Raw genomic sequence first — 20,594 nt, forward strand, 5'->3', positions numbered from 1 at the left:
GTCTCTGCTCCTGATACCTCAGTTTTCTCAGTGGTTCCTCCCCAAATGCGTGTAGACGTGTACTCGGTATTATCTAGCCTCGGACACTTCGACTGCCGCTCTTGTTATCGTATCAGGCGTAGCACTTATATTGTTCTTGAGGGTCCTGTTTTTGATTGTCCGTGGCAGCATCAACAGGTTCATATATAGATGATGGTCACAAGGCTGGAGAAAGGGGAGTTGACATGGCAGAGGAAAATAGTCATCCACCTTCCTCTTTTGGCTACACGGTTTAGCCCGAATCAGTCGGGTTACTTGACGTCTTCTTCTGCCGTCCTTCTGTCGAAGCTCCGCCCTCAATTACTACATACATACTGGGTATACTCGACAGACAAACACAGATTGTCAAAGAGACAACCAAACCCCTGGTCCACAGAAGGAACAAGACCCTTTGGGAGTGACTCGAGAGGAGGGTTGAGGCCACCGCAAAAGCACAAGAGAAGAGAATTGCGTATCCATAGCATAGCAAATCACACCTCACGTCACGTCACGCCCACGCAGAGCTCTTCCGACCACTGCACCCAAAAACATGACAACCGCCCCCGTACAAAATGACACGCGCAAAACGGTGCTGATCACGGGCTGCTCGGCGCACGGTCTGGGCCACGCACTGGCCATCGCCTTCCACAAGGCCGGGCTGCGCGTCTTCGCCACGGCGCGCAACCCGGACAAGATGGCCCGGCTGGAGGAATTGGGGATCGAGTGCTTGACGCTGGACGTGCTGGATGAGGAGAGCATCAAGGGCTGCGTCGAGGTCGTTAGGCGGTTGACGCGGCGGGAGGGCGAGGACGAGGGGAGACTCGATTGTCTGGTGAATAATGCCGGTGGAGGTACGTTTCTGTCTTTTCTCTTGGCCTTTTCCAAGGGGGATTTTGGTTCTTCTGTTGGTTGAGGTTGTCTTTTTCTGTTGATTTTGGGGGCCGTGCTCTTTCTGGGAGGCTCCGAGGTCTTGAAAGGCTGGACTCCAGTATACAGGGATGGGATTCTGGCATGCCCAGCACCATGTCGCATTGTCTCCTCCTCAGGAAGCATCCTCCCCATACACCTCAACCTGAGTCCTTGACAACCTGTGGCGGAAGAACTAACTCTATCCACGACCAGGCTACAACATGCCCGTCGCGGACCTTTCCATCCCGGACGCCAAAGCCCTCTTCGACCTGAACGTATGGTCCTGCATCTCTGTGACACAGGCATTCCTACCACTGCTCATCAACGCCGCCCGACCTTCTGCCCATTCTTCTTCTACATGGACCCCTCCCAGCCTGATCCTGAACAACACGTCCGTGTCGTCCGTCGAGCCCACGCCCCACAACAGCGCCTACCACGCCAGCAAGGCCGCCGCGGCCATGTTCTCGACGCACATGCGCATCGAGCTGCAGCCGTTCGGCGTGCACGTCGTCGACCTCAAGACCGGGTGCGTGCACTCGCACTTCCACGCGAACCACCAGGACGGACGCGCCAGTCTGCCCCGCGGGAGCATCTACGCGCCCGTGCGCGAGCAGACCGAGAGCGCGATGCGCAACGCGTTCCCCATCCGCGAGGACCCGGAGAAATGGGCCGCCGATGTGGTGAGAGACGTGCTCACGCCGTGGAATAGAGCCTCTTCTGAGAGGAGCGCCCGTGGCTTGCCCGTGGAGATCTGGCGCGGCACGGGCGCCTGGCGCACCTGGTTCTACAATTGCACCTTCTGGCCCGTCGGGTGGTGGGACGAGTGGTGGAGGAGGGCTGTCGGGTTGGATCTGTTGAGGGAGAAGGTGAGGAAGAGCTATGGTGCGTAGTACCGCAGGTACCAAAGAAGGTTGTGCGAGTGAATTGGGCACACAAACTGTATTGTGTTACTGCGCACGCACGCCACGCCCTCAGCTGGCGAGTCGAGTATCTACGGGAGGGAAAGAGGAACACCTCCCAAGATTCCAGAAGCAGGTCTCACGCACGCCCTCGCTGGCCTTGCTGCAGAGTCGCCTTCATATCCTCGAGATCCACAAGGTCATCACATCACACCCAACTCAACTCCCTGCCACGTTCAGCCTTGGCTTGGCCCGAGTCGAGACATTTCGACAGCACGAGAGGACATACGCCCACGTATGTATGACTGACAGCATTATCGTACATTGGAACGATCCTGGACACCATCGGCCGCAGATACCGAGTCCGAGGAGAAAATAAACCCATTATCCCAAACTTTTGGCTATCTCGTGCATGTTGTCCTCCAAAACACAGAGGATAGTAGCAGATAGCCCGCCCAGAAACAACCTTAACGCCGTAAGAGTCATTGGAGGTGTCAAATAGGTCTCATGACTCTTCGATTTTCGTCATGAAATTCCTCCTCATGTTCGCGTTGACGACACCACCAACGCCAAATGCGGGCTGTAGGTTTGATAACAGGTTAGCTCCCGATCTCCGCATCCCCTTTCCACAACGTAGAAATCTGATAGAGCGCATGAAGAATAGCCATGGACTCACAATGATCCTTCCCATCCGAGCAAAAGCACTGACGCCCCAATCCCGCACGACCCGAGAATATCGTGTTCTCAAACCCAACCGACCCTGTCTATTGTACAGATCCAATCCCAGCAGGTGGATCGGAGTCGATATCAATTGGATGGCAGCCGGCGCCATAAACTGGGCCGTGTTCATCCTGCCCGACTCCGTGGAGAGAATGCGAGAAAACCGCGACCTCAGCTCCAAAGGCAGGTTCGCGAGTTGTGGCGCGATGATGGACGGCAGATTGAAAGACGCAAAGATCGTCAGACTATCTCGCACGGCAAAGAGGGCGTAAGAGAGTCTGGGGACGGTCGCCCCTGGGGAAGAGGACGCGGCCCCAAACATCCGCGCAAAGCAGGAGTCTTTATATACACACGCGCTCATATTCACCGACGAGGTCGCAATGAACTTGGTCGCGCCAGAAGAGACTGTAGAGGCTGGCTTGGACGCAACTGTCGAGTAGAGCGTATCGACAGCGTTGGCTGTCGTGTAGGTTGACAAGTACAAGGCGAAGATAAGCAGGAATGGCCTGGAGAAGATGAATGTATGTGGACGGGTGACCGCTGGATGCAAGGATCGCCAGAGGCAGGACGAGAAGGATGCGCCATTCGCAGCTTTCTCAACTATGGATCTGGTCCTTGCTGTTAGTGGCACCTACTTCCAGCGTCCGGTCCGGACAGAGCCCCAGCAGGACATTGAACAAGCAGACCCTAGGACCAAGTTTTGAGTCACGTAGAAGGGTGCCCGCTTGGTCCGCTCTCCCATGCAATCCAAAGATATCATAACTCTCCGAATCCACGTACCGGTCAATAACAGTTATGATAGGAGCAATCAAGACCGAGGCGCTCGCAGCAGAGGTGACATCTGCGCCCAGTCGCAACCCCAGATTCGTTGTGTTCCACTGCACAGGTTTCTTCTGCTCAACCGACACCTTTCCCACCGACGGGAGGTGCACGTGGGGTTTGGGGATAGAGACCGCCTTCGAGCAAACCGGCAGCTCCTCCGAGAGTCTGTCGTTGTCTTTGTTCTCGAGCAGAGGTTGCTGCTGCTGCTGCTGCTGCTGCTGCTGCTGCTGCTGTGGCTGAGGCATGGTGATGGCGGGGGCTCCTGCGCGTCGTGCATTGAAGCCGTGTCACCTTGAATTTGAGGGCGTTAAAGCTCGTGTGGGGAATCAGATAGACCGCGCAGAGGTACCCGATCGTTTCGAGATCGTCGTCGTCTGGCTGACTGTGTTGCTGAGCAAGATCATTGTCAACTTGAGAAATTATTAGATTTAATTTTACGCCGCAACAATGGAATTTCAATCGAGTCCCTGCGCGCCTTCGGGTCATTGTCCACCGATGCGATATCGGCCCGGTTCTCCAAACATGAGCCTGACCATATATTTGGATGCTATTGCAAATCTAGAGAGTAGAGCGACGGAGGAATGAGACGACACTGTCAGGTTGAGTAGATGTATATTTCCCTCTGGTTACATGGACAGACTCTATATCTGCTCGACCTGCTGTTCACCAGCTCGTAGGTGGTTAACCGCTCATGTAACGACCGCCAACGGCTACCTGTCATGGGAGGGTAGACAAATCGAGTAGAAATGCTTTATATGCGAGACACAGTCGAATGTGTACAACAATGTTTTAGAGGTCAAACAGCCCCTTTTCCCCGTTGAGCCTGGGTGCGCCATTATAAGTCCTTCTTTTCCTTGAGAATCTTTGCTTCAACTTGCAAGGCCTCCTTTCTGCCTGTACTGTGTCTGTTGCCGACTGCGTTTTCTCCGCCGATGGCCTTGAATGCTTGGTAGAATGTCCATTCTACAGCCTCCTCCACGGGTTTGTCAAACAGATATGGCAGTGCCGGGACCACCGAGAGACCAAGCTATGATTTTGTCAGTTTCGAACAAAAAAGTCTCGGGACGCTTCACTCACTCCAATCGGGGCCCAAGTTCTAATAGCTGGATTTGCCGCACTCTTGAGCGCCTTCCCGGAATACTTCACGATCGAGTGGATCGTAAACGCGGGCAAGCCCATCGATGCGAGACTTTGGAAAATAGCTCGCTGAGCCATCACAGCCCGATAGTCTTCGATCGCAGGGATATGAATGGGTTGTTGTGGTGGTGCCCCAGCATCGGCCTTGCCCAGAGGTTCTTTCGATGTACCATCGGAGCCCCCGTCAGCTTGGGGATTTAGCAGCCTCTGATTCCTTTTGTATGCCTTGTATCCCTCGTGCCCAACATCACCGAGCACGTATGCCCATGACACCGCGTATGCGCTTCTAACGAGTATAGGGTGTGCGACCGGGCGAAAGGACTCGCCAATGTCCGAGGTGTACGCAACATATCGATGGGCGCTCAACATGATGGTGCGCAGGCGGTTCGCATACGCGGCATACCGCATGCTCGTGTCGGTGGTGTCGGGCCCAGCCCCTTCGTAAAAGTTGTCCATCCAGTCATCTTGCTTGTCGACCAGCTTCTGGAGGTCCTTGTTCAACTGCTCGCGTGGGAAGGCAGAGTTTGGGCGGTCTCCTTCACTGCCGGCCATTTTTTGGGAGTGCGAACGGAAATGGAAAACTTCAACAGGCGCGTTTGCCGTTGCCTATCGCCCAATATAGCCGGCTCATATGGTATGGGGGCAAATAAAGGCCTCAGGACCGCGTCGTAGTAGTTACTGACTGGGTGCAATGACCCGTCCCAGCAGCTTCCGGAGCCTCCCAGCTCCCCGCCGAGATGAGGCGCAGGTGGTTTAGGCGGCAACCGCACAAGTCTCTGTTGTGGCCCACCGTAGCACGTGGTGCATCCGGCGGGTCATTGAACGAAGCTCCAGCAGCTCAGACGCAAAATCTCGGGGCCGCAGTTCGACTGCTTCATCCTTTTACAATCCCGCACAACTCCCACACCATCTCGAACAGATCCCCCTTCGCAAAGCCCGTTAACCCGTCAAGATGGTTGCTATGTACAATGTCGCAGGCCGCCAGGTCGGATCCCACTGGGTACGTGACCGTGATCGATCCCGCTCTGTCACAATTCAATCCGCGTTGAGGAAATATCCTCCTTCCTTGGACCGCATCGACTGACCATTGATTTGTAGCTGGCTATCGCTACGCTCAGCACCGCATTTGGTCTACCCTACCTGCTGACGAGAGGCGGTGGAGCCAAGAAATCGACTACACCTCCGATCAACGCCTCAAGCAAGGACGAGGAGAAGTTCATTCAGTAAGAAGTTTTACGTGCATTGTTCGCTACCGAAGCTCTCCCTAACACCTTGGCAGGGAATTTCTACAACAGGTGGAGCAAGAGGACAAAGGCAACAAGATCTCGGGGAAGGAGGCGCATTAGAGAGGAGAACAGCAGCATGAGAAAATATTGGTTCAGTCGAACCTACGCATTGTACATAAGCTAGACGGATCGAAAACCACCACACCAGACTTGAAGTTCTTTGGATGGAGGAGATCGCCTCAGTCCTTGTGTCGCAATATCCACTATGGTCTCAGCTGGAACGATTCCCCATCCTCTGTTGGTCGTCCCATCTTGACATCGGCAAAGCCTTGCTTCAAGTCCATGACGATGGAAAACAAGGTTTGGCTGGTATTCTTCTCACCTACGGCTCGGTTGATAGCGACGGGATAGTTTTTCTCGTCCTTGAGAATCTCCTTCAAGTTTTCCATGGTCGGTTTGCCAATGTCCTTCATTAGCTCTTGGATCCTGTCGAGCCTAAAGGGGGAGTCGGCGACAAGTACGTTCCCTGCGACCTTGTGCTGCTTGACCAAGTGATTGGAGTGAGTACACGACCCACGCAATGCGCCGTCCGTGTCCATGGGCATTTCCACAATGTCAAGTGCTGTACATTCAAACCCAACGCCCCCAGTTGCAGCGTCAGCGATGGTGATGTGACAAGCCGAAGCCACTCCGGCTTTACGAAGTGCGGCTGCTGCTGCGTCTTTAGAGGTGCTATTGAGTGCCGTCCTCAGCGCAAGATGGCAAGGAAGCTTGTCGAAAGAGACGCCAGGCGCTTGGATGGCATTCAGCGTGACGCCGACACCTGCCGAGTTCATTCCAATCTTGCCAATGATTCCACCTTCGCTCATCATATGGATTCGGGGTTTTCCGGGTTGTTCGATCGAGAGACAGATGATGTTGGGTGTTTGGTCAAAGTTCCAGTCCCAGTTCTGCGCCAGGAAACTCGCATCTGACGTCTTCCAGGCCAGCGCGGTGCAGCCGTCACTCACCATGCCAAAGGCAATCTCGGTGCGGACATTCAGTGCGACGATTGATTCGAGATCGAGGCCCGCGCCGTCGGCAACGCCTTGCATCTCCTCGACATATTCTGGATACGAATTTTGCAACCAGGGCAGGGACTTTCGCGCTACATCCTGCACCTGTGGCCACGAAAGCTTCGCCCTCTCCTTGAAGTAAGCGCCATAGAAGGCCATGCTTCCGTGAACCTCGGTTTTGGCTGCCTCGCCATGCTGACGACCAATCTGAGGATGTCAACAATTGTATACCCACGAGTCTTGACAGCGTAATCTCACCTCGTATGGCGTCCCTGAACACTTGATATGCTTCATTTTAAGGCTATTTGGTCTGTGTCTTGGTCTTGCGGCGGGGAAAGAGAGATGGGGACTGCTACACAAACAAGAGAGAAGCAGGAGATCAATGCCATATTATTCATTGTCTTTGGCCTCGGGCCCCGCAAGGTGCGGAGTTGCGCGGAGGCGGGCGATATCTGTTGTACAGGAATACTTGGATGAGGCAGTGATAGCAGTCTGAATAGCCCGTAGATAGCAGAATGGGTGGTAGAGGTCCATGATGATTCGAGCATTTCCCTTTCTCTGAATCTTTGATTCGGTGCCATTCCATGGACAAGCCTAATAGGGAAGGAGAGTTTGATGCGTGGCTGAAGTCGCAGTCACCGAATAATCAATCTCGCCAATGTTGCCGGCCACCTTTTGACTTCATTCGTCCTCCCTCCATCCACTGACCATTTCTCCAAATCCTCCCAGAAAGTCAACAAGCACGCGCTACACAGAGCTCCTCTCTTAAAAGCCCTGGAAAGATCCCTTTCAACCCCCACAGAGTTCTTCCTCCGGTACGCGCGACAAGCCGAATGAATGCGGGCTCCGTTCCCTCTAGCGCTGCGAATTGGCACCGACATCGTTGCCACGAACCGCATCTCGGCATTGCTCCAACCAGATGTCAGACGCCTGGTCAGGCTGGCCAATCGTTTCCTTGTCCCCGCCGAGCTCGAGGATTTGAGACGCCGCTTCCCGCACTGGCAAGATGACGCAGGTCGTCAGGACCAGCTCGCTAGAAAACAGGTGGTGGCCTGGATTGCCGGCCGTTGGGCGTCCAAGGAGGCAGCCAAAAAGGCTTGGGACGCTTCATTACTCAGCTTTCGAGATCTGAGGGTCGGAATTGAATCCGACGGCGCCGTCCATGTCGTCTGTGATACGCATCCAGAGATCACGGCCACTTCAGATGATTCCACTATCAAGGTGACCGAGCAGGTGGCCCAGCTCAGCATCAGCCACGACGGAGAATACGCCATCGCGACAGTTCTTGCGACACCCTTACACCCAGACATATCGGCCGAACTCGGAAGGAGGAAGGCCGAGGCCGAAGCAAAGATTAAAAGGGTTCGTAGTCCTCTTGGAGAGACTGAGTCACCACGATCAGCGACGCCAGACTGACCTTTCCCAACATCCTTCTGAGTCGAGGTGGACAAATTTGTGAGCACTGCATTGACAATGGCGACGGCACAAGGTGGATACTCGTTTGTCCATGAGCACGATCCCCGCTGGACGGCCGTGGACCAGTATACAAACGCCCATCTGCTCGCCCCTGGACGGAACAAATACCACGAGGCGTTGGAATTCGCGCGGTCCAATTCTCTCGCCAAGGGTCTGCCAGACATTGCCGTCTTCGCTGGACAGGGAAAGTTCCTATCGCTGCAAATCCAGGTGACCGGCGCGAAGAACATTCTGGAGGTCGGCACCTTGGGGGGATACTCTGCCATCTGGCTGGCCGCAGGGGCGGGGGAGGACGGCAAAGTGACGACGGTCGAAGTCAACCCGGAGAACAAAAAAGTGGCCGAAGAGAACATTGCGCACGCGGGCCTGAGCGATCGAGTAACGGTGCACCTGGGGCCGGGCATCGAAGTCCTACCGGCGCTGCTCGCCGAAGTCCAAGCCGGCAAGCGCCCGCCATTTGACTTTGTCTTCATCGACGCCGACAAGGAGAACAACCTGGCCTACTTTGAGTACGCGCTGCAGATGACCAAGCCCCGGACGAGCATCTACGTCGACAACGTCGTCCGGCGGGGTCTGTTGGCCGACGAGGCCGCCAAGGACGATCCTCGTGTCGCCGGGGCGAGGAGGCTGATTGAGGCCGTGGGCAAAGATGACCGGGTCGACGCGGTCGTCATCCAGACGGTGGCGGAGAAGAACTATGACGGCTTCCTGATGGCCTTGGTCAAGTAGATTCATATTTCAGGGGGGGTTAATATAATTTAGGAGGTGATTGACCAGTCAGTCTCGACCGCTTTTATCAAAGTCATGGCCGTTCTGACTCTCGCTACCAACGACTGTGATGTGAATGCGAATTCTGAAGTATTATTTGCCTTTGACAGGGGTCACGCTCCCCGGTGACTAGTTAGGTAGATACTTGGTTAATTGGTTAAAGGAGGTCAAGTATTCCATCTCTACCCTCTTCTTCTGCCTCTACATACATAGTACCTACGTACTCATATAGCCTTATATAGATCATACTTTGAGTTTGGTAGCAATCTTCCCGGTTAGTCTGACTAAATAGTATCGGATTCTCCCTCCATCTCTTACCTCCTTCTCCCTCTCCCCCATCCTTCTTCTCTTTTCCTTTGGCCTTCTCAATGATCTTTATCTTCATCCTTACTTAAATCTCTCAACGTCCCCGGCCGATGCGCGACCCTTTTCCCATTCTGGTCCGTAAAGACCACTGCGGGCGGGTGTGTCGCGCCTTTGACGTCTCTCAGCAATTCCTCTGCCCGTTGCGAGTCGTCGTCACCAGGGAGAATTTGTTCGACCTAGACATACCGTCCACGCCGTCAACACCGTCAACACCACACCCCAGGGGGAACGACTTAACGACGTGACAACGGAAAAGAAAAGGAAAAAGGGCGAATCTAGCCCCCGCGGACAGACGAACCTGTCCCTCATGTTTCCCGCCTCGATACTATTATCCTCCAACCCCTAATTAGCATCTGACTCTATAACCCGTTTCTCGTCATGCCTCGACTCCTGTTCTCTCCATTCTACGAGTGGGAAATGCCGGTACGTACAGGCGTGGTGACCGTGTCTCCTTTCGCGATTTGCACTCCGCCCTTGGACTTGACCTCGGACATGGCGACAAGGTGTGTTCTCTCTCACACACTCTTACGCACGTGTGAAGTGTGAAAGGGGAGATCGTTTGTTTTTGGGTTATGTTTTGTGTGATATCGCCTCGATTGGATACAGGCGTTCTGTGGTGTAGAATTATATGGACTCGGCGAGGCTATGAGAAGGTTGGATATTTCAAGGTAACAAGGAGGAGAAGGGGACTATAGAAACACACACACACACACACACACAGAGAGAGAGAGAGAGAGAGGTTGTCGTCACCCTTTGGTAATGAGTAAAAAGATCATCGCCCCTTTGATTGGATGGAACTGGGTTTCCCTAAGCGCACTCAGTCAGTGGATTAATTATCTCCTTAACACCGCATATGGAAGTCGCTGGCGATCCTACTGCTCATACCTATAAAATATACATCCAATGCCAAAGACACTTACGGAGGGCAGATGACCATCAGCACAGGCCCAGAACTCATGGCTTGTAAATGGCTTCTTTGCTACCTGTCTCGACCAAGACCGAAGCACACTGCTTACAGCTCTGAAATCCCCCCGCCTCTTCCCTCTTCTCTCATACTCGACTGTGTTGTCAGCAGAGTCCACAGTCGAGGCAAAGCACAGGCCACAAGGATGCCTGGAATCGTCGTCAGAAGTTGATAGTGAGGATATCTGTTCACCGCAGTAGACTACTCACCTAGCAGGAATGGAAGAACATGACTCCGCACCGACCATTGGAGCAACCACCAGAGGTCTCTCGTGGTCGAAGGCTGCATCGTCGGGTTCTCCGCGACCGCATCTCTCAAGGTTGATGCTGATGTGGTTGGCGCTTCCTCCTGAGGTCCAGGCGTGTCCAGAGCTTCTATCACACATTCCTCCTGGTCTTTGGGTAGCTGATCGTTTGACACGTCGTCCACGTTCGCCATCAGTTCTCGTCGCCGCACATTCGCATCCAGTAACTGCAAGATCGCCTCCTGGTTATCAAAGTTCCAGAACTCTACCATGTCTCGGAGCGAAGCCGTTTTGCCTGTTTCAACCAAAAGAGGGAACCATTCTTCGGAATGGTCGAAGTCCTCCAGTGATATAGTCTTAGATCGCTCTCTTCCGAAAGTCACTTCCAGACCTTCGTTCCTCCTCCGGCCCCGACTTCGAAAAGCCTTCGAAATCCACACGTAAGGGTCTGCATCATGGGCAAGAAAGCTCTCCACTACTTCGCCGAACACATTCTTAGTCTCATCCGACCAACCCATCCACAGTCCAATCCGCAGGACGAAATGCTGCCAGAAACTCAGATCTTCAGGGTAGTAGCAAGTCGCCGTAATGCTATTGTGTATGATGGCGTTAGGAGAGAGCCCTCGGGTGAGAAGGTGTTCGAGAATACTCATCCTTCTGCGAAAGGCTTCAGGCGCTACGCCCCCGGATTCAATGCAGCATAAAATAAGAGCAATTTCGGACCTATTTTGGATAATGGTTTGATCGCGTTGTATCTTCCAGGCGACGTATTGGCAAGCTCCCACAAATGCCGAAACATAGACAGGAGATGTGAGGAGGTCTTCCCCTGTTGAAGGCTCCAATGTCGTAGGCCCAGCCGTTATAACGAAAAACTCTCCCTGCGCATAACAAATCATCTTCAATCTATGCTCTTGTGGCTGCATACAGGTCCCAGGGTCATGAATCGCGACAGGACACGCCGCGGCACTCAGAGCTTCCAGAAAATGATATGGTTCTTGATTGATGCCACTTTCGTCTCGCATAAGGATGATGTTATAAACGACACGACTCAAAAATCTATCGGGAAATCTTTCCCTTTTGTACCGCAACGCCGCAAGGAAGAGTTGAGAAATTGCCTCTTCCGTGCTGAAGCCATCAAGATCACACTTCATCGTGTCCTTGACAGCCTGACTTTCGAGGAATTCGAGGATGGAGCGGTGGGTGACGGTGATAGTTCCCCCGTCTTCCTTCACTTCCAGAAGGTGTCTGCAGTCTCGGTACAGTCTTCTGCGTGCATGATCTTCTCGTCTTCTTCCGCCAACGTCGTCTGTGTTCAAAAACGGGAATGATCCATCCATAGCAAAGCTCGGGTCCTTTTCGTAATGTTCCAGAAAAGAATATGCCAGCAACATCAGGTCGAGCTTGTAATATCTAAGCTTCAGAACCATCGCAAAGGTATGGTGAGCTGTCTTGTAACCGGGAGATTGGCTGATAGTCTCGAGGAGATGCTCAAAGAGCTTTTGCAGCTCGCTCGGAAGCCGGTCAAGCTCTTCTTCGACAACAGAGAGCTCGTACCCCTCCTCCAACTGATCTCGAATTGACTTTGTCACCAAAGCCACCCAAAGAAAGATCCCATCAGCCCTTTTAGTTATTTTGTCGATCAATCCTTCGGTTTGTTCGTGAGCTGCTATCGGTAAAGTCTCCCGAACGTAACGTTGAATATCCTCCTTTGTTAGATCTTGAAGGCGAAATCTCCTTTCGCTAGAGAACGCGTCCATGAAAACCAGATCCTCTCTGCTTGAGACGCAGATCTTGACGGCTTCCGGTGCAGCCTCGGACCAGCTGCCAAGCAGCCTGATCAGATCTCCATAGCCGTCCTGAGGAGTCTTCTCGAATTCATCCAGACCATCGATGAAGAAGCAGAAACAGTGCTCCTTGTACAAGTTCCGAAGCGTGATGAGGCTGGAGACTGCTGCTCGGCGCTCCAATTTTCCGAGATCGAGCTTCATGTCCGCCTGCCAGGACGAGGACTCGGCCTGAGCCCAGAGGCCTGGTAACACGTGGGGGATGAGTTCGGGGCAGGCACGTAGCGTCTCGTAGAGCAGCGACCGAATGAGGCCGGAGACAGACTTCTGTTCCACGGATTTGGCTCCCCTCCAGAAGAAGAATTTGGCAAATATTAGCTTTCGGCCGCCTTTCAAGAACATGTTAGTCTGTGCTTCTCAAGGGCCGATGTGACTGTGCATTGCCCTTGGGGCTTGCAGCTTACCTGCCCAGTGTTGCAATTCCCTTTCAGTGTGAGGGTGATTACACAAAAACTTCATCAATGTGCTTTTTCCAGACCCCAGTTTTCCGCATATGTGAAAGACCCCTCGTCCGGATGACAACCAATCTACAAACGACTCTCGGCTGGAGTCGTCGTTGTCTAGGCTGCTTCCTTGGGTGGTGTCCTCAAAGATCCATTCGAAGGTTTTGCTGTGTTCTTGGGGGACTTCTTCAAATCTTGTTTGCATGTCACTGTAGGCGAGGCTTTTTAGAACGCGTTGCTGTTTGATTTCCAGGAGTACGTCGTCTGGAAGATGCACGAGCTTTCGGATTTGTTCTTGAGCCTCGGGGCTGAAGGACGCAACACTGGTTCCGCAGCGAACTTGCTCAACATGCTTTCGAAGGAATTCGAATTTTTCAGCCAGACCTTCAGCAGAGTTGACCAGTGTATCCAGTCTGGTCTTCACCTCAGCACTGTAAGATCGTTATTCTTTCTGCCCAAATCAAGGTAGAAAGGGTTTAACCTGGTCAAATAGTTCAATTGGAATTCTAGGTGGTTCCGACAACGTTCCAATCTCTCTTCTAGTTCCAGCTTTTGTCTCTGATATTTTCGATCCTTCAGTACTGCCCAGACGACTTGGAGGGTTGAGTCCGAATCCCCTGCCTTGATCTTCTGGAGAAGACCGATAATTTGCTCTGCCAGAATCCTGCACTCATCGGCAACGCGATTTAGGGCCTTCTCATCCTCACTTTGCTGCGAGTGGTGCGGTTTGCTGAACTTCAGGACTAGATTTCTCATTTCGCTCACCACAACTTCGAGGCTCCGATTGCGCTCGGTGGCGCCAGAGATTGAGCCATTGACTTCTCGTACACCTTGAATGACTTCGGCGCTGAAATCGACAAACTGCACTATTGCCGCGGCCAAACTGATCGCTGAGACCGGGTCTAGCATTGTTTCTGACAGGGCAGGGTGGTGATGAAGCAAAGCATGATGAAACAGAAATGGGCAGATGGCTGCCGCAAGAAGTTGGAGAAATCGAAGTCAAGTGAAATGTGCTGTGAAGTTCGACCGACAAGGGTGCCGCTGAGCTCAATCATCGTAAACCACTAGCTGCATGAGCCTGACCATTTGCAGGCGCAGACTGCACAGCCTAGCACGCGGCCCTCTGTACATGCGAGAATGCTCAGACGAGGCATCTGTGTAGCAGGAAAAGCACCACTTGGAACGTGGCACCACAAGTGCTATTTCTGCCCTGGGCATGCCTACACCAGCAGGCAGATTCGGCGAGAGCATATGCCTGAGGTGACCAATCCCAAGCTCGCCAACATCTGAATCGTGGCAAGGCGTACAGCAACTGCGGCTGAGCAGGCGCTGGACGGGGTGCATCAAGCACACCAAGGAGAAATTCCCGGTGATGGCGTGTGCCTCGAATTCGGACGGTCAACTTGAGAGGAAGGGCCCTGGTGGTGCACGGCTAGGGCGAGTACCAGATGCTGGTGATCGACACCCTCGTCTTGCAGACTTGGCCTGCGCATTGATTGCTCTGGACTGAAGAGAGGCGAGACCGCACTCTGTGAGGCTGATAGGTCAGGTATGTCTGGGTCGACACTGGTGGTAAGAGGCGTCTGGCTCGGTCTAATGAGAGTGTCAGACTGGGTGATGTAGTAGGTGAGGTACTCGGTAGAAAATAAAGCTTTTCGGCGACGGGCGGGAGGCTGCGCGGGGCGGCTGCCTGCGTTGGCTGCGTTGCGTGCCTGCGGTGCGTGCCTATGGTGCGTGGATTGCCGTGGGTGCTGGGTGCTGGGTGCTTAGCATTTTGTCAAACCTTGGCCTAATTTGGCAACTGCGCTCAATTCCCCATCAGACATGAACATTTATTGGAAAAGGTCAGGTCAGGTCAGGTCAGGTCAGGTCAGGTCAGGTCAGGTCAGGTCAGGTCAGCCAAGCCAGCCAGCTAGCTAGCCAGCCAGCCAACTGCAGCAGACCATGTGAATTACTCAATATGTATAATGTGGGTGATTGCTTGTTATCTCTCTCTCTCGTCATTCTCACTCTCCTCTCATGTCCTCTCATGTCATTGTTACTTGTTTACCATTTACATTTATTTTTATGGGTACTAGACTAGACTAGACTAGACTGGACCGGACTGGACTGGACTTTATCGTTCCTTTTGGTACCGATCACACACATCTATTTCTCCAAGTAGGGCGGCGAAGAAAGCCGCGGGTTGGCCAGGAACTCGCGCGGCTCGTGTTGCTGTTCCGTCCCCATCATCATCATTGTTGGCGTCGTCTGCGGCGGCGTCGACGGCGCCGGCGGCATCATAATGGGTAGAGGCCAGTCTGGCCGCTGGGGTAATGCCGTCGTGGCTTCTTCCGCAGACGCGGGGTGTGACTGGTACTGCTGGTGGAAGGGCTGGGTACGTTCGCCAGCGTCGGCAAAGGGGTCTTCGGAAGATCTCTCGGGGATGTCGTAGGTAGGGTAGTCACTGCGCTTGTACACGCGCATGGGAATCATCTTCTTCCCGTCCTGGCTGGCCCGGAGTTCGAAATGCTTCGTCCCGTTGTCGTCGCTCTCACCATCGGCCAGGAACCAACTCTGGCGAGATCCCGCCCTTTCGTTCCGTTCACCTTCCCAAGGGCCTCTGCCTCCTTCGAGGTCGGTCGTAAAGGTCACGCTGGCGTCACCTTTGGTCGTCTCGGACGTGAATGTCCCCAACCCTTTCCCTCCAACTCCTCCCAAGTCTTTCCCTGACATGGGGTCCACCCCAGTGCCTTGGCTGTTGTCATGGCCATATTCGCCGCGTCTTCTCGAGCCCCTCGCAAGGCTGGTGAGCGACTCGACAAAGAAATGTCGAAAGAACGGCTTCAGGCTCGGAGCGCTGGCGGCGAACAGGGCCAGGTACAGCTCCAAAATCGCCCAGATCCAGGTCAGCCACAGCTCCCAGGTGAAGTCGTAGTCGACGTTCAGCAAGTTGTACATCAGCACCGTCCGGACCAGCCCGGCAGCGACGGCCATGAAGCCGAGCGCGAACAGCGCGTACAGGGCGATCTTCTGCCGCCGCGGGAGTTCCAGGTAGTAGACCAGGATGAGCGGGAGCAGGGTACTGTAAAAGTCACCCGCCACGCTGAACGCAGACGACGCAGGGAGCGCTGCACCCTCGGAACCGCAGTGGAAGTGGTGCGTCGCGGCCCAGACGGGGTTGAAGCTGTCCCAGTACGAGTGCAGGGGACTGCAGAGCAGCAAGAGCGTCAGGCCAAAGGAGAGGAAATACAGGACGTTGTAAATGATGCCAATCCACGTTGCGATCAGGAAGGCCCTGCTAAATTTGACGCTGAGACGGCGATAGAACAACAGGACAGAAATTTTGATCAAGGTGATGCCGATAACATAGCACCACAGGCTGGCCCAGATGTTGGCACGTCCACCAACAAAGCTGTCGGGTGGTATGTCCCAGATGTGTCGGCCGCTATAGTATTTTTTATTGCCGATGATGACCAGGACGGTCAAGGCGGTCAGGAACCCCAGGGCGATAACCACCAGGAGATCATCCAGACCAGGTGCCTTGGTTATAAACAGTCGTGAGTATACTCGGGCTGTACATGTAATGATGCCAATGGCGGCGAATACGATACACATGTACACCAGGCCCGGGCCTCTTGTGTCAGGATTGACATAGTTCGGTTTAGGCCAAGTAGCAATCACCTCAGGAGATGCTGTTGATATTCAGTACCCGTATGTCCGTATCGAGTGGTAGCGGCTTGAATACTTACGGTGTAATGTGTCAACCATCTTGACCCGGATTGCGACAGGTCTGGACTATATTTCCTTGGGCCAACCAAGAGTCTTCGTAGCCGGACGTAAACGAGATGGCATGTCACTGTGTGTGGTTACTGCGACGGGGGAGGGTCATTCAAGATAGAGTCGTCGCAGAGTGTGTAATGCAGTGTCATGGGTTCATCATAGCTCTCGTCTCGTTGGAAGAGATGTATCTGTACACACTCGACGCTTGCTTGAGGAGGGGGGGGGACCACGTTTTCAAAAAGCTGGGTTCACCAGGAAAGCAGCAGCGTTATCAAGGGATTATTTTACAGAACAAGGGGGGCAAAGGAGAGAAAAAGGACACGACATATGAAAGAAATGCTTTCCGGGCTGGGACGGTGGGAGGAAGAGAGTAGGTAGAGCTTGCAGGAGGATTTCTTGCGCAGAGTCTAGGAAGAGAGAGGGAGGGAGGCTTGCGCATGACTCCACCAAATGGTGGGAGGAGGAACGTCTCCTGCTGGCCTTGTCTGCCGGGCTGTACTACTCGGTAGGTTGTCGTCCTTGTGCGCAAAAAAGGGCAGATCCTTATTTCGCAGAACGGCGCTCTTTTGCGAACAACAAGGCTTGCCCCACGGACGTCCAGGTACCGCCAGGTACCGAACACTCGGTCGCCGTTTAGTTCGCACGCAGGCAGTTTTGGACCAGACGCTGGGTGGGTGGCTTTTCCAGGGTGGCGTCCGGGAGATCAGACGCGGTCGGGCATCCTCAATTGCCAAAGGGCTGGATTAAAGGGCCTGCTGGCCTGAAGCTAGCGAGGAGCAGCGAATAGAAACACTTCCCCCAAAGTGGTTCCCGCATCCCTGGACCTGCATGATTGTTGATCTGCATCATCCAGCCCAGGGCCCAGCAGGGCCCAAGCAGGGATATGCTGGTGCGGGGGAGGAAAAGGTCACCACCGACTAGTTGCCGTGCCTAACTGAACCCAGAAGTTGGCATGCGATATGGAGTCCAGAGGGACCAGAGGGACCAGAGGGACCAAAGAGAACCCCGTCTGACAGAGTCTTGTTCCTCTAGGATCCAATTCTGAAACCAACGGGCTTTTTCTCGAACTCGACCTTTGGCAAATCCACACCAGAAAACGTTTTTGGGGCACCTGGCAACCTGGATATGGGTAGAATCCGGCGGGATTTGTTCAGGCTGACCACCGAGTTGGGAAAGCAATGTCATTATTCCAATAAACCCACCCAACGGCCCCCAATATCAGGAGTTGTCGACTCAACTGGGGCCCTTGGGTTTCCTGACTCGAGCCCCAGTACTCGGTAGACCTACGAGGCACGAACAGATGGTGAAGAGAGGGCTAGTTCATCACGACACTTCGAGCCTTTCACCGAGTCTGGCAAAGGACGAAGCTTACGTGTGTTTGAGCTGCAGTGCTTGATGGCTGGGCCTTAAAAAGAAGTTGGTGAAGGAAGTTTCTGCGCCGGTGAGTTTGAGCAGAGGTTGGTTCCGTAGATCTCCTTTTTTGTTGCTCCATCCGAAGAAATGGCGACAAAGTTTCGGGACTTCTTCCTTCGCAGCTGAAAGGGTGCATTTCTGTGACACACCCGGGTTCCGGAAAGCTGACAAGGGGGTTTCCCATCGTCGCTCCAGGAATAGGAAGGAATTTGAGCACTTTGGCATCCAATGATAATTATCTGCTGTAGGGGAGATAGAAGAGAGAAAAGGTGCCCCTATCACATCAGTGTCGAAAGTACATACATGAATGGTATACAAAAAGCAGAGGAACGCTCAAATGAACCATCCTAAGAAGTGATAGAAAATGGCGCCACATTCGGATCCAAAGCCTGCCACACAAACGGCATCCCTTGGGACAAGCCATTGCCGTCAAATGTACGTGCAGAAACCTGTCCACTGAATGACTGCATGCTGTTGAAGAAGGTTGTTGCCGCCGCTTGGGTAGCGCTATTCATGCGGCTGAGCATAACCGGATCTTCAAACATGTGCATCAGGGTGCGGTTCGTGCCCACGAAAAAGGGGCGTACAAAGATGGCTGCCACACTGAACTGCGCTTCAACCTTGTCAAGAGGCGGGAGGAAATCCACCACATTTGTAAACCCTTTGGCAGAGGGGGGTGGCTGGTAGAGAGAAGGAGGGTGGAAGGGCAGCGTAGAACTGGCCGAGAGCAACTCGTTGGTGTTGATCGTGTGGTGGGAGGTAGAAACAAGATGAGCCTGAGAAGAATATTTAGTTAGCATACACTTGCAGATCTACTGTAAGTGCGCTGGGTGTCCTGTGCTCACCATGTGTGTCAAAGCGTCAATCAGGGCGCTTCGGGTCGTAATTGAGGGAAAGTCAATCGCCTCCGCAGGGCCTTGGGACTCTTTCACCCACGCCTGAAGTTCATTGTCGGCCGTGATATCTGAGTCTTTGGCGTAGTACGAGTTCACAAAGGATGTCATGAAGGCGTGGATCGCATTATATATAGTCGAAGCATCTTCGTAGAAAGGGAAGTTTTTCAACGCGGGACCAAAGTTGGAATTGATCAGTCCGCGGGTCTCGAGGTCGGTCTTGAAATAGTTGGCTTGAAAGCGACCACTGCCGCCGTTCTTGTATAAGTTGGTGGTGTAGTCTTGGGCCGAGGAACCCGTATAGGCGAAGACCTGGTCGACAGCTGCACCAGGAAGAAACAGAAGAGTCTCGGCCAGTGGTTGGATCGCGTACACCTCGTACATGATTCGGTTTAGCAGAGCAAGAACTGGATGGTTGTCGCTCAGCGTTCGGATGGCAGCCAGATATGTGATCTGGACAACCTCGTGGGTGCTCGCCAGATGGTTCCACTGCGCAAACCAAAAGTCATTGACATTATACATAATCTTTGCTAGTAGCCAGTCGGCTGGGTCGTCTTTGGGAGTGTAGATTAAATTCGATCCCACGTTGGTACGAATAGCGAGCGGTAAGAAATCCCCAGAGGTCTGGTCAATGTAGAAGAAAGCATCGCATGCGGCGGCAAAGCGATCGGTCGGAGTGAGATCTTTCTGGTCTCGATAGTCGGCATAGAAGAGCCGTCCAGCTTGGAACAGTTGTTGCAGTGTCATGCCTGTAAGGTCCGTCGCAACGTCATCGTCGACACTGAACTGCAACGTGTCTGAGGAGGGATTGAGCCTTTTTACCTGATAGGGGCTCAGTGAGAGACGTTCCATTGAAAACAAAAGGTCTTGGGTGTAGTTGGTCAACATTCCTGGCACTGGACCAGATGGAAGAGTTGCCTTCCAGTGGCCGTCATATAACAGGGTGTAATCGTCCAAGGTCTGCAGGCCGTTGTACTGAGGGGCTGACACCGTACTGTCGGTGGTATCGACAGCAACCGCCGCGAGGATCGGTGCCTCATCGAGCTGGATCTCGACTTGGTCGGCGGCGACCTTTGCCAGACCCAAAGCGCCGCTGGGAAAGAAAGGCCCTCCTGCGACCGGAGGGCCATACAAGTAGCCAAGCTGCTTTGCCGTGATATCTACTGCCCTCGTCAGGTCGAGCAGGTCATCTTGCGGCAACGAGAAAGGAGGAAGGAGTGAACGGCTCTTCAAGGTTGGTGGCCGGGGCACCGCAAGAGAAGCAACTTCGCATGGTTGCAGCGCGGCCAGCGCGAGCAGGAGTGAAACGAGTGACTGGGGATTCATGGCGAGACACCAAGTCTCTCAGCTCGCGGGCAATAGTCCCTGGCGAAGTGATAAATAGGCGCTACCACAAACTCTCAAGAATCCCATTTCTGTGCAGCCGTACAGAGTCTTATACAGTAGACAGACATCTACAACTTTGCTTCCGGACAATCCACAAGCGCTGTAACGGCGCTGACATTGACTAGCATTCGCAAGGGGGAGAGGTGACACAATTCCCGATGAACCGAAATTGCATTTCTGTGCCTCTGGTGGTTGAGCTTAACGGGTGGATCTGGATCGACGCCTATACGCCTAATCGGGTAACCAGGC

At 53.6% G+C, this 20,594-nt stretch overlaps 9 protein-coding genes across 9 annotated transcripts; 3 read left to right on the top strand and 6 right to left on the bottom strand.

Annotated features, from left to right (window-relative positions):
• Window positions 1-568: 568 nt before the first annotated feature.
• Window positions 569-1,817, top strand: AYO20_01332 (hypothetical protein; the record flags this gene model as incomplete). The annotated part of the gene is made up of 2 exons (XM_022639638.1): window positions 569-869; window positions 1,141-1,817. 2 exons carry the CDS (start codon window positions 569-571, stop codon window positions 1,815-1,817), a joined length of 978 nt encoding a protein of 325 aa, XP_022504474.1.
• A 514-nt stretch (window positions 1,818-2,331) lies between these two features.
• On the bottom strand, window positions 2,332-3,613 carry AYO20_01333 (hypothetical protein; the record flags this gene model as incomplete). Its single annotated transcript, XM_022639639.1, has 3 exons — window positions 2,332-2,406; window positions 2,503-3,086; window positions 3,148-3,613. The coding sequence occupies 3 exons, from the start codon at window positions 3,611-3,613 to the stop codon at window positions 2,332-2,334; spliced, it is 1,125 nt and encodes a 374-aa protein (XP_022504475.1).
• A 590-nt stretch (window positions 3,614-4,203) lies between these two features.
• AYO20_01334 (hypothetical protein) lies at window positions 4,204-5,057 on the bottom strand (the record flags this gene model as incomplete). Its single annotated transcript, XM_022639640.1, has 2 exons — window positions 4,204-4,395; window positions 4,446-5,057. The coding sequence occupies 2 exons, from the start codon at window positions 5,055-5,057 to the stop codon at window positions 4,204-4,206; spliced, it is 804 nt and encodes a 267-aa protein (XP_022504476.1).
• A 937-nt stretch (window positions 5,058-5,994) lies between these two features.
• AYO20_01335 (hypothetical protein) lies at window positions 5,995-6,945 on the bottom strand (the record flags this gene model as incomplete). The annotated part of the gene is made up of 1 exon (XM_022639641.1): window positions 5,995-6,945. One exon carries the CDS (start codon window positions 6,943-6,945, stop codon window positions 5,995-5,997), a length of 951 nt encoding a protein of 316 aa, XP_022504477.1.
• Window positions 6,946-7,623: 678 nt separating this feature from the next.
• Window positions 7,624-8,202, top strand: AYO20_01336 (hypothetical protein; the record flags this gene model as incomplete). Its single annotated transcript, XM_022639642.1, has 1 exon — window positions 7,624-8,202. One exon carries the CDS (start codon window positions 7,624-7,626, stop codon window positions 8,200-8,202), a length of 579 nt encoding a protein of 192 aa, XP_022504478.1.
• Window positions 8,203-8,259: 57 nt separating this feature from the next.
• AYO20_01337 (hypothetical protein) lies at window positions 8,260-8,991 on the top strand (the record flags this gene model as incomplete). Its single annotated transcript, XM_022639643.1, has 1 exon — window positions 8,260-8,991. One exon carries the CDS (start codon window positions 8,260-8,262, stop codon window positions 8,989-8,991), a length of 732 nt encoding a protein of 243 aa, XP_022504479.1.
• A 1,417-nt stretch (window positions 8,992-10,408) lies between these two features.
• AYO20_01338 (hypothetical protein) lies at window positions 10,409-13,800 on the bottom strand (the record flags this gene model as incomplete). Its single annotated transcript, XM_022639644.1, has 4 exons — window positions 10,409-10,509; window positions 10,570-12,777; window positions 12,853-13,322; window positions 13,373-13,800. The coding sequence occupies 4 exons, from the start codon at window positions 13,798-13,800 to the stop codon at window positions 10,409-10,411; spliced, it is 3,207 nt and encodes a 1,068-aa protein (XP_022504480.1).
• Window positions 13,801-15,039: 1,239 nt separating this feature from the next.
• AYO20_01339 (hypothetical protein) lies at window positions 15,040-16,641 on the bottom strand (the record flags this gene model as incomplete). The annotated part of the gene is made up of 2 exons (XM_022639645.1): window positions 15,040-16,565; window positions 16,623-16,641. The coding sequence occupies 2 exons, from the start codon at window positions 16,639-16,641 to the stop codon at window positions 15,040-15,042; spliced, it is 1,545 nt and encodes a 514-aa protein (XP_022504481.1).
• A 1,772-nt stretch (window positions 16,642-18,413) lies between these two features.
• Window positions 18,414-20,285, bottom strand: AYO20_01340 (hypothetical protein; the record flags this gene model as incomplete). The annotated part of the gene is made up of 2 exons (XM_022639646.1): window positions 18,414-18,842; window positions 18,912-20,285. 2 exons carry the CDS (start codon window positions 20,283-20,285, stop codon window positions 18,414-18,416), a joined length of 1,803 nt encoding a protein of 600 aa, XP_022504482.1.
• Between the last annotated feature and the right edge of the window lie 309 nt (window positions 20,286-20,594).

Source organism: Fonsecaea nubica (genome assembly GCF_001646965.1).
Source record: "Fonsecaea nubica strain CBS 269.64 chromosome Unknown Scaff5, whole genome shotgun sequence".
Taxonomy (NCBI): Eukaryota; Fungi; Ascomycota; class Eurotiomycetes; order Chaetothyriales; family Herpotrichiellaceae; genus Fonsecaea; species Fonsecaea nubica.